The sequence below is a fragment of the Protopterus annectens genome, chromosome 13.part0 (genome assembly GCF_019279795.1).
Source record: "Protopterus annectens isolate FY-2018-M chromosome 13.part0, PAN1.0, whole genome shotgun sequence".
Classification (NCBI taxonomy): Eukaryota; Metazoa; Chordata; order Ceratodontiformes; family Protopteridae; genus Protopterus; species Protopterus annectens.
Window position 1 is genome coordinate 1,265,469,100 of NC_056747.1, and position 14,856 is coordinate 1,265,483,955.

Sequence of the window (14,856 nt, forward strand, 5' to 3'; positions counted from 1 at the left end):
AATTTAAAAAAAGAATCCCCCCACCCTGTTTGAAAGGTATGTGGGATCTATTACATCTGTTTCAGCTACCACCAATTCAAGCAGATGGAACCTTGATTTGACGTCTCATCTGAATGATGACACACTAAGGAGTGTAGCACCCACTTATGCTGCACTGCAGTGTCAGCAACCCTTCTACCTGGGGTGGGACAACTTTCTTCACCAAAGGCAAGTGTGTTACCTGTTGCACCACTGACACTGCAAAGGAGATACTGATCCACCTAATCTGCTGCATAGAAGAATAAAGCCTCTGTATGCTATTGTTCCCTGGCTGCCTGCTCACTTCTGTTTGTGAGGGAGGCAAAGAGGCGGGCAGTTTTTGTAACTCCAAAGGAGACAAAAGATACAAATGTTGGCTGGGTAGGGCTTTGGTAGTGTCACTGCCTCACAGGATGGAACTCACCTAGACCACACCTAATGGCATACCATGGCCTGTGTCGGGAGTACGATAGCACAAGTGGTACAGCTTCACCTCACAAAATATGCTCAATGGTAGCAGCAGGCTACTGATCCCCAGCACAAAAGGATTAATCACTCAGGTGAAGCTGAAAACCAAATTAAATGTGTTTATTCAAAAAACAGTTGAGCACTTTAATCCAAAGCAAAAAAAAAACTGAAATATTATACAAATATTGTATGAAGTACACAGTTAAATAAGTGAGGAAACAAATCACTCTCATATCTCTGTAGTACAACCATCTTCTTCCTTATTTTTATGGCAATGTTGTCTCCATGTAATTAACTAGAATACCAAAATCAATTACTGTTTAACTTTAAAATATGTCAATAGTAGCAATAACTTAGACATTAACTTTTTAAAAGACAAAATCCAGCAGTTATTGGTGTACCATTCTGATGCACATCCCCTTCAGCAAATAATAAAAAAATAAATTAATTAACAAACAAACAAATTACCATCCATTTTGTACCTGGTAAAACCAAGTATACAAATAGCTTTAAACTTGTACAAGGAAAAAATAAAATATAAAATAGGGTTCCCTACTGAAATGTCAGCACTCGAAATTCCTAGTGACAAAAAGTGGGAAAAAAAGACCAAAACCCAGAGAAGTGTGAATCTTGAAAGTTACTCTTCTCTTTAAAACTTCTTTTTACAAGAGTGCAAGCCCTCCCACACCACCAAACATATAGGTTCATAGGTTCATACTAGGCTATCTGCCCTAGGGCATTTATAAGCCTAGCCAGAGTGTGTTTGGCTTTCGCCACCCATTTTAAATTAATTTTTTTATGCCCTTTTTCGAGGTTAGTATACTGTGCCTCTGTCTAACAGTGACACAGAAGTGATACCCGGGGTAAACCTATGATCTCCCATCCACTCATCAAGATTCCTCTTGAAGAGAGTCAATGAGGGACTCTGCCTAACCTGGACTGGGATTTTATTCCAGAGTGAAGGGAGCCACTGGGTTATGAATCTGTCCCTCCAGCATGTCCTATTTATTTCAGTGCTGAGGTTCAAGTCTCTCGAGCACGTAGCTTAATGGGATTTGGGTTTTCTGAGGTGCAGCATGTCCATTAATTCTGGGTTGGACATGGCTTTATACGCCAGGCACAGATTGCCTCTGAACAGGTGGTATGCCACTGAGTAGAGCTGGAGTTTCTTTAACCGGGCAGCATATGGCATCTGTTTGAGCCCTTTGATCTTCTTGGTGAGGTACTTTTGGGGTCTTTCCAGTTGCTGCAGGTGTCTGGTAAGGTACATCCCAAAAGGGGCATTGTACTCAATTATGGGCCTGATGAGGGATGAGGAAAGAGGCACAATGACCTCCTCTGATCTAGATGTGAATCCCTTCATTATTAGGTGGGCTATATAAAATGTTTTTCTAACCACTTTGGCCACGTGGTTGTCAAATGAGAGATTGCTATCAACTTGGTCCTCAGGTCCCTAATTACTTCTTCTGTACTTAATGGATTACCACCTATGTGGTAATTTGTGGGCACTTTGTTTTTGCCAAAGGGGATGACTATACACTTTTTGGCGTTTAGCTTGAGGCCATGGCTCTGGCACCAGTTGTCTGTTTCTATGAGGCCCTTTTAGAGGATGCTTGTGTCGGCTGGAGAGTCGATTATGGCGCCCAGTTTGCAGTCATCTGCAAACTTGGTCAGCCACAGTCCTTCCGTGTTGGCCTGTACCTCCGAGAAATATATACCGAACAAGAGAGGTCCCAGGACTGAGCCTTGTGGGACTCTACTTGTAACTGGTTTGGAGTCTGACATGGCTCCAGCAATTTTGACCATGTGGGTTCTGTCCTTGAGCCAGTTTGCAACCCATCTAGTGACATAGGGGGTTTATATTTAAGCTGGTGAGCTTATCTATAATGCCCGAGTGAGGTATTGTATTAAAGGCTTTTGCGAGGTCCAGGTAGGCTGTGTGGACCACCTTCCCCTCGTCAATGGCCTTGGTGACTGTTTCAAAGAAATCAACCAGGTTTAAGAGGCAGGATCTGCCCTTAACAAAGCCGAACTGGGTAGGATCCAGTGTCTGTAGGTCCCCAATATCTTTATTTATGAGGTCCATGATGATCCTTTCCATAGCTTTGCAGACCAAGCTAGTCAGGCTTATGGGGCGATAGTTTCCAGGATCTGTTGAGGCACCACCTTTGTGGAGAGGGACTACTGTTGCTGTACGCCACTCTTTGGGTACATATCCTGTAGTAAGGCTGAGACTGAACAGTAGTTTAATGTTTGGGTTTAGCTCTTCTTGGAGTTCATGTAGGACGCAGCCCGGGACACCGTCTGGTCCCATTGATGCTGTGTTTTTTGCTTTGGAGAGGGCAGCTCTTACCTGAGCATCTGAGATGTCAGATATATATATATATATATATATATATATATGGGTTCATGTTACACTGTCGACAACTGACTACATCGACAACGAGCCCTGTGTCACGAAATACACGAAATTTCAAAGCATCGAAACAGCACATAACCGACAACCACGTAATCGACGCTGACTCAGCCGACAGCCACTTAACCGACAAGTACCTCACTCATATATATATAGACAAAGTGCAGCATATCCGCAACACACTAACAAAGTGCAGCATATGCACAACACAGTAACAAAGTGCTGCCGACTATCATAGTAAATATATCTGTGCATGATAGCGAACGTAAATAAACCGTCACTCTTTTCGTGAGGATATTAGTGCTGCTAAATGTTGAAATAAATATAAGTCGTTATGGTAGCCACCATACGTGTAGTATAGGTGTGTCCGACACCCTAACTCTGACATTACATGCTATAACTTAGAAATTACATGCCATACTGCTGGAGTTCACATTTTAAGAAGGGTAGCCACACACCGAACGAACTCGACATCAGTGTAATTCTCCATATTCCCAATCAATTTCTCGAACCTCTTCTGGCGTTGGATAAGCTTCCTCCGTTTAGGTGATGAGGGGAAACCCGTAGACATCCGTACCCGTAGTTCGTCAACCCTGTTCTGTTCATGGGTTAAGATTTGTAACAGATAACCCAGGTCGGTGCCCCGATCACGAAGTAGACACTTCAATCGGCGATGCCACGCCTCCACTCTGTTTTGCGTGCGCGGTAGACCCAATTCATTCAGTTCATACACGTTCCAGAACGTGATTGGAAATAGAGGGGGAAATCGTAAAGCAGATGTCAATCTTGTTTTAAATATCCGTTTTCTTCCGTACACATACCAATCACCAAAATATTGAAGTAACTCGTGCATCTCACTGGGGAAACCAACTTTAAGTTCTTCGAAGGTTGTTTTAACTTTCACTTCTGGTAGGAATGCTAGGGCAACTAGGGATTTCACAGCCAACTGTACATCTTGTGACTTGTTATATATAGAGGACAAACCTAACGACTGAACCTTATGCCAGATATTTTGCCCAAAGTGGAAGAGACATCCTTTGGAACGCACATCATGGAAGTTTGTCCGTATGCTTTTCAGTGCGGCTACCTCAAAGTCAGAGAGTATGTATTGGACTGTCATGTCCATACCTTGTGTTGTGAGAAGACAGAAGATGCTGTTCCATAGGTAGTTGTATGCCTTTAGAGATTTCTTCGACATGAATGCATACACTAAGGGTGCTGACCTCATGTTGTCACCGTGCTTAAGGGTACCATGGACGGTATATAACTGACGTATCGTAACGCCTTTACTAAAAAATGTGCCATCCATGAGCCATATGGTAGAGCTACTTAGGTCACGTAGATTATCCAATGTTGTGAACACTACTACTGTAGTTCCACTCAATTTATCTTTCATGCATTTATGTATGAATATTCCTGATTTTAATTTGAAATCGCTAAAGTTAATGGTATCTAGTGTTAGCTCACGTACAGTACTGTGACTGTCTTGCATGCACCTAACACGATGCACCTGTTGTAACAGTGCCGATCTCGCAGGTACAGAGTGGACGGCAGCTAAGGATGTCGATGCTAGGGCATCGTCAACCACAACTGACGGTAAATCCCTACTCATGCTTGCTCTTACTTTCACTTCCCTACAAACAATGTACCGCTCTACCTCCCCTGCATCTGCACCATGTGTGTGAGCGACGGATTTAAGTAGCTTTTCACCGTCAGGCAGGGATAGTGTGACTGCTCTACCCCTGCAGTGTCCTGTGCATTTGTACTTGCACGCCCAGTATCGTTTAGTTGCCCTTGTCCGTTCCAGGTGGTACAGGTAGTTATCTACCACTAACATGGGCTTCATTTGTTGGGTACATATTGTGTTATAGATAGACCCTAACAGTCCAGGTGTAACATCTCCTGTGGTTGCCATAACGGTTTCTGAATGCGCTAGTGTCTTCGGTGCTATGCACAACTCGTACGTAGCAACGCGAGTATTTATGTGGTTGGGGATTCATTCATTTGTTGTTGGGATTCCTCTATTTTCTGTTGGGTGCACTACGCATACACCTCCTATTTACTGCTCCGATGTATTTCCGTTGGCTACACTGCACAAATATGTTTACTGTGATAGTTAACAGTACAACAGTAGTGTGTGGTGGGTATTCCGTAGTGTTTTCCTCTGCGTTATATATTTGTCGACTAACTGGCTGTCGGCTGTGTCAGCGTCGATTACGTGGTTGTCGGTTATGTGCTGTTTCGATGCTTTGAAATTTCGTGTATTTCATGACACAGGGCTCGTTGTCGATGTAGTCAGTTGTCGACAGTGTAACATGAACCCATATATATATATATATATATATATATATATATATATATATATATATATATATTAACTCTGAGACTACCATACCTCAGAGAAAAGGGAATATTCCAAGAAATGGTATCTCAGTCTCAGTAAATGTAAGTCCTGTCATTCAGCCATCCATTCTCCATATTTCAGATTCTCTCAAGCAGGTCCCAACATTTCAAATAGTTAACATAAAACAGGATTGTTTAAACAGATATTCTGTATAAAGAAGAGGAAGAAGAACTATTAACTTATCTGGATCAGCCTCTATCAGTAGGTAAAGAGATAAATATAATTTTAAGTTGCTCTGACAGAGAAGTCAAAAAAGTAGTTGTGTAATTTCCAAAGGCAAAACAGAAACTGATTTGAGCGCTGTCCAGAAATGCAAGCCACCTGAGCAGTTCAAAAGTAAGGCAACGTCTTCTTTTACAGCAACTGTGTCTCTTTACTTAAAATAGTCTCAGGCAGTATTTCTTGTTTATTTTTCATATGGGTGATGCTTTTCCTGCTTCCACTAACTCATAACTGTGAGGGGAAGTTACAATCTTCAACAACAACAAGCTTTTGTCCAACTAAGGTAATACATTTTTTTAGGTGAAGATACTGCAAAAGTATGCTAACTTGTAAAGTCCCATTAGTTTCAAACAATTTTACTTTATTTCTATTGAAAACAACCATATGCTCAACATTATTCACATTTTGGACATGTTATATATTTTACATTCTACAAGATTCATACCAATCACTGTCTTTTAAGAAAAATAATCATATGTTTTAACTTAACAGAGCTTCTTTACACAGGCTGCAATCATTATTAGTTTTCAGTTCTCTGTTTAGGTTAGTATCAACTCCAAGGGCATTTTCAAATGATTTTATTTATACATTTACTAACCAGGTAAACCAACTATCAGCAACCATTTCTTTTTATGGGTGATCTGGAAGCATAGCCTAGTTATTTGTTCAGATTTTCATTGCAGGCAAAAGGAGCTGCGTGGAATGTAAAATGTTTATGTCTGTTTAGTTATAATTACCATTTTCTTTACATGGATGGATGTACAGAAGTCACAAACATGAGACACTGTAAAACTACAACAGGATTCACACCTTTTGTCAATTGCCAATTTAAGACCCCTAAATGGGAAGTAAGTTACAGAAAAGTGATATTTTTCAGGACACACCACGCCTTTAAATAATGCAAAGGACTTATTTTCACTTTATTGGCACAATACAGAGTTACACACTTTTAGCTGCTTCTATAGCTTCATAGCATACTGATGTACTTCAGTTGCAGTATCATAATTTTCTGTTAGACTTAGAAGAAAGGCAGGAAATACTTTTCAATTTAAAATTCCAAGACATTTATCATGTTCATGTCTTCCAAAGGACATAGCTGCCCAAATCAGGGGTGTCTTACCCAAAGTGGGCCAGCTGATACCCCAAATCCCTTATGCTCCTTTCTCAGACTGTTCAGTTCATAAGTTACAGCTTTTTGTTCCTCAAAAACATTGGAAGAAATTGCTCCATTCATAACAGCAAAGCACTATGTCCGGTTACTAAGTCATTCTCACTGAGTATTCATTTATTTTTGTTTATTTATTTATTTACTGATATTTGATTACTGGGAAAGTTTGACTGGGTATGTGCCACTTTCAGCCGGGAGAAAAGCTCCAAAGTATTACACAAACATTTTAAGAACAATAATTTTACTACCTTCAAAAATAATACAAAAACATCTACAGTTTAAATAATTATACCAAATTATACATAACATGAAAACATTGGTTAAGAATAGATACAACTTATGACAATGATTTCATATTTAGAGAACTTTAACCATTTTATAGAGAAATTAAAAGTAAGTTAATGTACTACAAACAGGAACTGCAATATGAAGTGAGAAAAAAACAGTACTATTGCGTATTTAGAAAGAGAGTCAGGAGACAGAAATTGATTCAAGTAAGGAAGTGAGTGAAAAAACGAGAGTAAGGAGGTGTAAGATAGGAATATGTACTTGTTCGTATTCAGGGATATAGTTTATCATAATTGTTTTCTCTACCTAATTTCACATAAAAAGATCCAGTGGTTCCTGAAAACATAAACCAGATTCTCAAAAATAACATTTGACAATTCTTCCAGCCACAACGCCAGACTTCACATGATGGGCAAGAGAAAAAAAAGAAATCTAGTTCTGCGGCTTTCCTATGCTCCCTTGCCAACCAACTCACACTAGCATAAAGATATGCCTCGAACTGTACATATGGACTGCATTTCTATTACCTAAAAGAAAAGCACCATTGTAATCTACAATGAGAAAAAACAGGCAACAACTGCTCTAGCTTTAGAGAGCTTCAAATGCATGCTGTTCCCAGAATGCATGATAATTCAGACAGGTGACACCAGGGTCATATGGTGCATCCACGGGGGCACACACTGTTACTACCTCTGCAGCAACAATATGAATTCAGAACTCAACAATGAAGAACCAGCTTTCACTCTAGTCCAGGTAAACAGAACACAATGGTAGACACACACACTGGGTAACTATACTTTGTTTATAAATGGAAACTGGAAAGAGACTTTTAGCATTTAAAAGGTCACTGAATACCCCAGAAGAGAAACACTTGTAATCTTGATCAAGCTGCTCATTTCCAACATACAAAATGACAAAGACTGGAGGAGTGCATTTCCTTCCAACAACTGTCCAACCCCATTTAAGTATGTCATTTTTTCCTTCCCATTGATTCAGATGGTCTACTCAAATCCAAACAAGTTTTAGCTCATCTAACTTTAACAGATGCTAAATGACCAAGGCAGGTTTCAATGCCAATGGTACTGAAAACAGGCATGGCAAAGAGGTGCATTCCAAAATAAAAGCTCTAAATACATGGGCTTAGATCATCTCTCCTCAGTTGTTAACATGCACTCGTTCTTAGACAATGACTCAAAAATCAAAAATCATATCCAAGAAAACAGAAATGCTTGTCAACTTGATTGCATGAATGGTGGTCTCCAGCTTCCAGCTGCCCCTATATCCAAACGTTCGAGATGTTCCTGTGTGAGCTAGCAGACATATTCACATTTTAGCCATTCTTTTCTATTATACTAGATCAACACCTGTTTCTTCCAATCCTTTAAACTCTTTCTCAAGAGAGTGTTGAATTTATAACCTCCTCAAATTTCAGCACCATCACAGAAAAAAAATTATACTGCAGATTTTGAAACAACTCCTACAATAGATCTGAAGTTCCTTCCCTGGAAAATGTTCTTTTCTGTGTCTAGAACCTCTACCAGAATAATTTCTGAGCTGTGGGTCTTAATATCTAAAAAGACATACTTCATCTCACAGATTCTTCAGAATAAACAACAACCCAAACTTCATTCTTAAACTAACCTCAGTTATTCCACTGAATCAGACAGTAATGATAACTTTCTTTACCAAATAGTGGAACAAAAGACATAACTTGCTATACACTCTACATGGGTCTGCAGACAATTCATATATTATATTAACAGGTATCATCCCTGAAACAAATGGACTAATTCTTTGTATCTTTTATTCAAAAATACACGAGAGCTTCCAGTAAGAAAACAGACATTAGCAAAATAGTTAGCATACTACATCACATTCTGCTATGGCAAATTAGTTAAGACATTGTCAGGGATCATAAAAAAGCTACTCACAAAATTAACCACCAATTCATAAGCCATTTTTTACAACATCATTTCTACTCAAAGTCCATATGAAGCTGCAATTTGGTCCTACATTTATGCATTTACTAAACTCTACAATCAGCTTTCATTCAAAGAACAGGGCAGGATTTAAAATAGAAGTGATGTACGGCATTCTGTCACAATTTCTTATCAGCCTGCCCACTGTCCGAGAGGGCCCAGTGCTAGGGATCCTATCAACCAGTTATACTGGTGTAATAGTATTCTCTGAAGAAACACAGTATAACTTTATGAAATGATTGAATCTCCACAGTACTCAAAAAGTGATAGACCACAGCACTGAGTAAATTCACTCTCAGTCTCTTCCACACTGTTTGCACTTATACAAATTGCACATTTCGGCACTTTGTGAAGGTGACCACTTACAGTATACGTTCTCACTGCAAGAAATGACAATGGCTTGCTTTGGTGTGAGCCACTGATGTCAAAACTGTTTAAACGCAAAAACAGTGTTGCTATGCACTAAAGGGTATAGGTACTAGTTGAAAAAAAACATGCCATTGGAAAGATGAAAAGAAAAGGGTAAGCCAAATCATTTTTCTGATGTAAGAGTCTCTCTGTCTCTCTCTCTCTCTCTTTTGAAGATGTACTATTATGACAAGTTTTCATACAAACATACATCCCAACACCAGTAATAGCATGGCTATTAGTTAACACTGCCAGAAGCTGTCTGCAACCTCAACAGTAAAGCTCAGGATGTGGCAGAAAATACCTGGCAACACTGAAACATGCAAAACAGATATTTTGTTCACTATATACATACTTCTCAACTTTTGCCATTAAAATTATAGAGCAGGCCTTTAAAAATCATATCAGAGAACCAAAAGGAGGAGTACTTTCTTATTTTTTGGAATACATTGCCTTCATATTTTACAGTCCATACAGTTAGTGATAAGAAATCTTTACAAAGTTTTATTTCACATATTCAGGAATGTATATAACCTACAGCAGATTTATCTTTATGACGAAAATCAATAAATCTAGTAGTAGTAAGGCTAAATTTAAGGTAAAAAAATCATAGCTCTATGCCTAAATCATAGCAATCAGAGCCATGAGCATGCAACATACATGTCTGTGAGGTAGGCATGGACATTCTTCCTTTCTAAACCTGTTTTTTATCTTTTTGTGTTTTTCACTCCTGGTTTAGTGCTACCAGAGCTTTAGGTTTATAGGTAAAGCCTAGAGAATCCACGTGCAGACCATAACAAGCCTAGCTACAACCCATTCAGAAGTTCCCTTCAGCCTCAAGGAGGGCAAATCAAGATAGACCAGGGGAGAATTTAAGGCTAACATCCAATTATCCAGGTTAACCTTGAAGGTGGCAAAGGTGCTACTCTGCTTAACATGTAGTAGAAGTTTGTTCCAGAGGTGAGCATACCTCTCAACATCTTAAAGTAAGAAATCTGGACAAAGCCATTAATAAAAGTGGGACAAAGGCCCAAAAATAGGGACAATTTTTAAATACTGCTGTTACAAGCTTAGAAAGTTGATAGAATAACAGGTTTTGCATTAGCATGAATTTTCTGAAGGGTATGAAGTCTGAAACTCAAATATCTGTAATTTTTTTTAACTTCAGTCTTTAATGATTTCCCAGCAATTTGCCAGAAAAAAAATTTTATGAAAAATTGACCATAAATATGAGGCAAAATCTGGACATTTTGCAAAAATCTGTACAGCTGAGAGGTATGGAGGTAAGGGATACACTGGGATATGAATCTGTCATGCCAATGTGTCTTATTAAGGTGTAGATGAAGGATTAACTCCTTTAACTGGGTATTTGAGGTGCCACTTATTCTATAAAGGGATAGGAAGTCAGAGGGTTGGATCTTTCATGGTTAAAAAGGCTAGACATAGATCTCCATGGAGAAGTCTGTATATGTGCCACCTGTTTTTCTTTTCAGGCATTAACTGCCAACAGTTTTTGAAGTACAGTAGCTTTGTAGAGAGAACAGTAATAACAGCCAGCCTGACACAGTTAATGCAACGGATAAGTAATGTTTGATTTTGTCTACCTGAACACTACGTTATATACTACAAACCTTTTACTTTCCAGCAGTACCATCATTTTTCTATCAAGCATTAGCTGAGACATCACTGCTGCAGTTTATTTTACAGCTGTACCACAAGGCCTTTTTCTATATCCACTCAAGATGAAGCTACATATTTTTAAATCTGAAAGTGCACTGAGACTAACTGCAACGATACACATCACAATGGACTGCAGGTGTTTACTGAACATCTTTGCATGTACTAACATCAGAACACCAAACCTTTAACCCAAAATCTGCTTACAAGCCCTCCAGTGCCTCTTGTGGAGCTCCCAGTTCAGTGGGAGGAACTGTATTATTTGAAAGACAAAAGTAAGGATTTATATGCATTATAACAGATTATGTATGTCATCATAAGTAACACAACAAATAATAGTTAGCCTTCTGGTTGTAAGTGCAGTAGTAACTCATTTAAGATGTTACATTTTATAAGTAATGACCAGAGAAAGAAATTAAGTCATAACTTTATTACAGACTGTCAAAAACAAATAAAATATAAAAACCTTACAATCTCTTAATCCATATAATCAGTACACTGTAAGAAATAATGTGAAGTAATGGAAACCAGTGTTCATAGTGTGACATTTCTTTGCAAGTGCTCTTGGTGTGTCCTAGCTGTGTTGTTCATAAACTACATGGTGGTAATATATTCTGAGTCCATCATTGCTAAGTTTATTCGAAAATATCACCATGAGTGCTGCTTTAAACATTTTTAAAAAATGCACACTTATACTCACTCTAGGAATCTAATGTCAATGTTCTGTACCTAGCAGGCCAGCATGACTTTTTAGCTGCATCCACTGACATGATTTTGTTTAAACTCCGTAAGTGTGACAGGTTGAGTGTGTTTAAAAATGTTGAATGCTTGCAGGTACAGAGTGGGTGGTTTACAGTACGAAGTCATTACACTGCATTAGGTATAAATGCTTTTAACGTGTTTTGAGAACTCCATACTCATACAGGTATTGAACTTGCTGCTCTATGACAACTACCAGTATTCAGAAAATAAAACAGAATGGTATCACACTATCATGAGGTTTCCACAATGTATTACATTGCTGCTTCTGGGTTATACTGTCAATGTCTCACATAAGCACATAAATCTGCCAACCCCAGAATACCCCTATGCATGACCTCTCATCCACAGCAGACTACAAGACTTGAATTGCTAACAAATCAAAATCTTTGCACTCTGCTGTTCCATTCTAGTCATTTATATGTCTGCTAACTCACATTTACACCTTGATACTGTATGCTGCCAGGTAACTGCTGAATACACACAACTGTCAAGCAAAGAGTCCTACTCAGGAAAACAAATAAATATAGCATACTGTATACAAGAAAACAAGGCAAACCTGGATAATTATGTCGACCAACCCGAGAAATTAAAGCATGTGAATAAATTAATAACAGTGATATTTATAAGATACTACAGATGCAACAGATTTATTTTCGTTCTTGTGCACGGGTAACAACACAACAAACATGCGTCCATGGGAGGCAACACCTTCACCTTCCTACAGCTTATCAAGGAAAGTGGCATACAAGAATAGTGCTAATACCCAAATGTTATTCCTACCCTACCCTGTTTAAAGTAATTCCAGCAGCACATATGCAAAACACTGTAACTATGGTTAAGAACAGCAACTTCAGCAGTACACTTGTTAATATTTTAGAATCTTTTATGAGTAATACATTTGAAAATTATATGCATCTACACAACTCAGACAAATACACTGCTCAAGTACAGTACACGAGTTCTAGCTCTCCTCTGTAAAGTACGTGTCAAAGTGTGTAAGCATAAATAATTTACCACTACAACCAAGTCTCATAGCAACAATGTGTCACATATTTTGGTCACATGTCAGTGCTTAACAGGAAGTTGTGAGTGCATTTGAATCATATACTCCTATGTAATCATTAACATATACTGCAGACCGTTACCTAAAATAATTCCAATGCAAGGCACTGAGCTAAAATGCTTTTTTTTCCCCTCTGAAGCGCACAAATCAAGGGCATTTTTTATTCAAGCGTTGTTTGAAATGACATACCTAAAAGTAGCATCAAAGTCACAACAATAAACGTCAAGGTGAGTTTCGTTTCATCACTTTGACTTGTCAGTCAACTAACGGCTGAAACAATTACCAGAAAGGCCAGACAAGATTTCCAACATAATAATGCAAGCAGCGTGAAAGATTTTTACTGCCATTAGAAGGGCAAACTTTTCATAATTTACTACCCACTTGTCAAAGCAAGAAATGAAGCTCTGTTTTAAATGTTACAAACACTGGGAACATATGAACATTGACCTCACTAATCTTTATTACTGCAGATCTTGGCATCCTGCTTTTTAATACGGAACTCTCTCCTTCCATTACAGAAAAATAGGTCAACTACCTCTTTCATAAGTACTATAAACTGCCTTAACTCAGCTACCAGGGAGACACATTTACAGATGAAACACACATTCTTTGGAAAACCAATGCCCAAATTTAGCTAATCAGTAGTCTGTAGAAAAAAATCATGCTTTCGCAACTTAAAGTGTCCTCTACAACAAATGAACTTTACAAGGATTTCTGATTCTGACAGTTCTGACGTCAGTTAGTAAATGGCTTGTGACAGTGAAATTTACTTTGCTAATCCTGCAGTTTCTAAATAAACCAGCAGCAACAGCAGCACTGGGAAAGTGTCAGGTGTCTCCGTCTCTGAATACTCTGAATGTGGTGGCTTTGTTTTTGTGTGTGTGTTTCTTCGGGGGGGGGGTTACACCTGCACTTATGGTCCTGAATAAATTATTCTATCAGAGAATAGCACCGCTATGTTTACATAACATGCGACTACCATTCCCCTAAGAAACGGCTGGGATCGGGAAGGGGCTTTCCTCTAAACTTGAAGGTGGACCAGTGATGAAAACATACCATCATCATTCTGGAAGAAAACACGCAAACCTATTAACACGTAACCTAAAAAAAGGCTGAATGTGACAAATGCAATAGCCCCACGCAGATGGGAGGGTACCACACAACCCGGTGTACTAATGAGATGATTCATTAACGGAATGATGGATGGACAGATGGGGGGTAGATCACGTGTGGAAAATATCAAAAGAAACAAATTAAATCCCATGACTCTAGCCCTTGAGTTCTCTGTGCTCCTGCCTCCGTGTGTTGCGCATCAGACAATAGATGAGGAGGGATGGAGCGTAGCTGCTGCGACAGGGTGCCTGTGTGACAAGCTGGTCTTAGCTACAGTAACTGCCCTAGCCGGTGTTGCTGCTGCCCCTTACCTTGATGCACTGCCACGCTACAGCCGTGCCCATCGCAGTACACGAGCGGGTTCTCTGCCCATCCCCTCTCGTCGGAGCACACGCAGCAGCCTCCAACCATCTCCTTCATAATTCCATGGGCTGGTCGTGATGCAGAAATCGTTACAGCTCTCGTTCCTCCGTTCCAGCCGTCATAAGAACACGGCTCCCGCGGCGGAACGGGGATGTGGCCCCGCCGACCGCCGGCAACACGAGGGCCGCATCATTGAGCGCGCTCGCCCGCCCGAGCGCTGTCAGCAGGATGTGGTCCGCACACGCAGCTGCTAGCACGGTGTGCGCACTCCAGCCTCGCTCACAAAGCCACACAGTACCGCGGCGAGCCCAGCTAGCAGCGAGGGAGGGAGGACCTCATCATGGCTGCTACGGAGAATGTCTCTGCTTCTGGACGCCGCTGGCCCACGGCCGTATGGGGAGGGTGCTTTTTTATGAGCAACACCGCCAAAGTGACAGATCTGGGGCAAACACCGAGAAACTCCCCCGCCTTCCCTTTTTGTGTGTGCGTGCTGCTTGCAGATTGTTC

At 39.8% G+C, this 14,856-nt stretch overlaps 1 protein-coding gene across 4 annotated transcripts in view; it reads right to left on the bottom strand.

Moving 5' to 3' along the window:
• The window catches only part of MLLT6 (MLLT6, PHD finger containing), a 2,458,880-nt gene extending 2,444,256 nt beyond the window's left edge, over positions 1-14,624 (bottom strand). For 2 of the 4 annotated variants that reach the window (XM_044055278.1, XM_044055281.1), the window contains exon 1: positions 14,298-14,623. In XM_044055278.1, the coding sequence (XP_043911213.1) occupies positions 14,298-14,406 (109 nt within the window). In that variant the 5' untranslated portion in view covers positions 14,407-14,623. Of the gene's footprint in view, positions 1-14,297 lie in introns of all 4 variants that reach the window. The other 2 variants (XM_044055280.1, XM_044055279.1) reach the window with 2 other exon arrangements.
• Between the last annotated feature and the right edge of the window lie 232 nt (positions 14,625-14,856).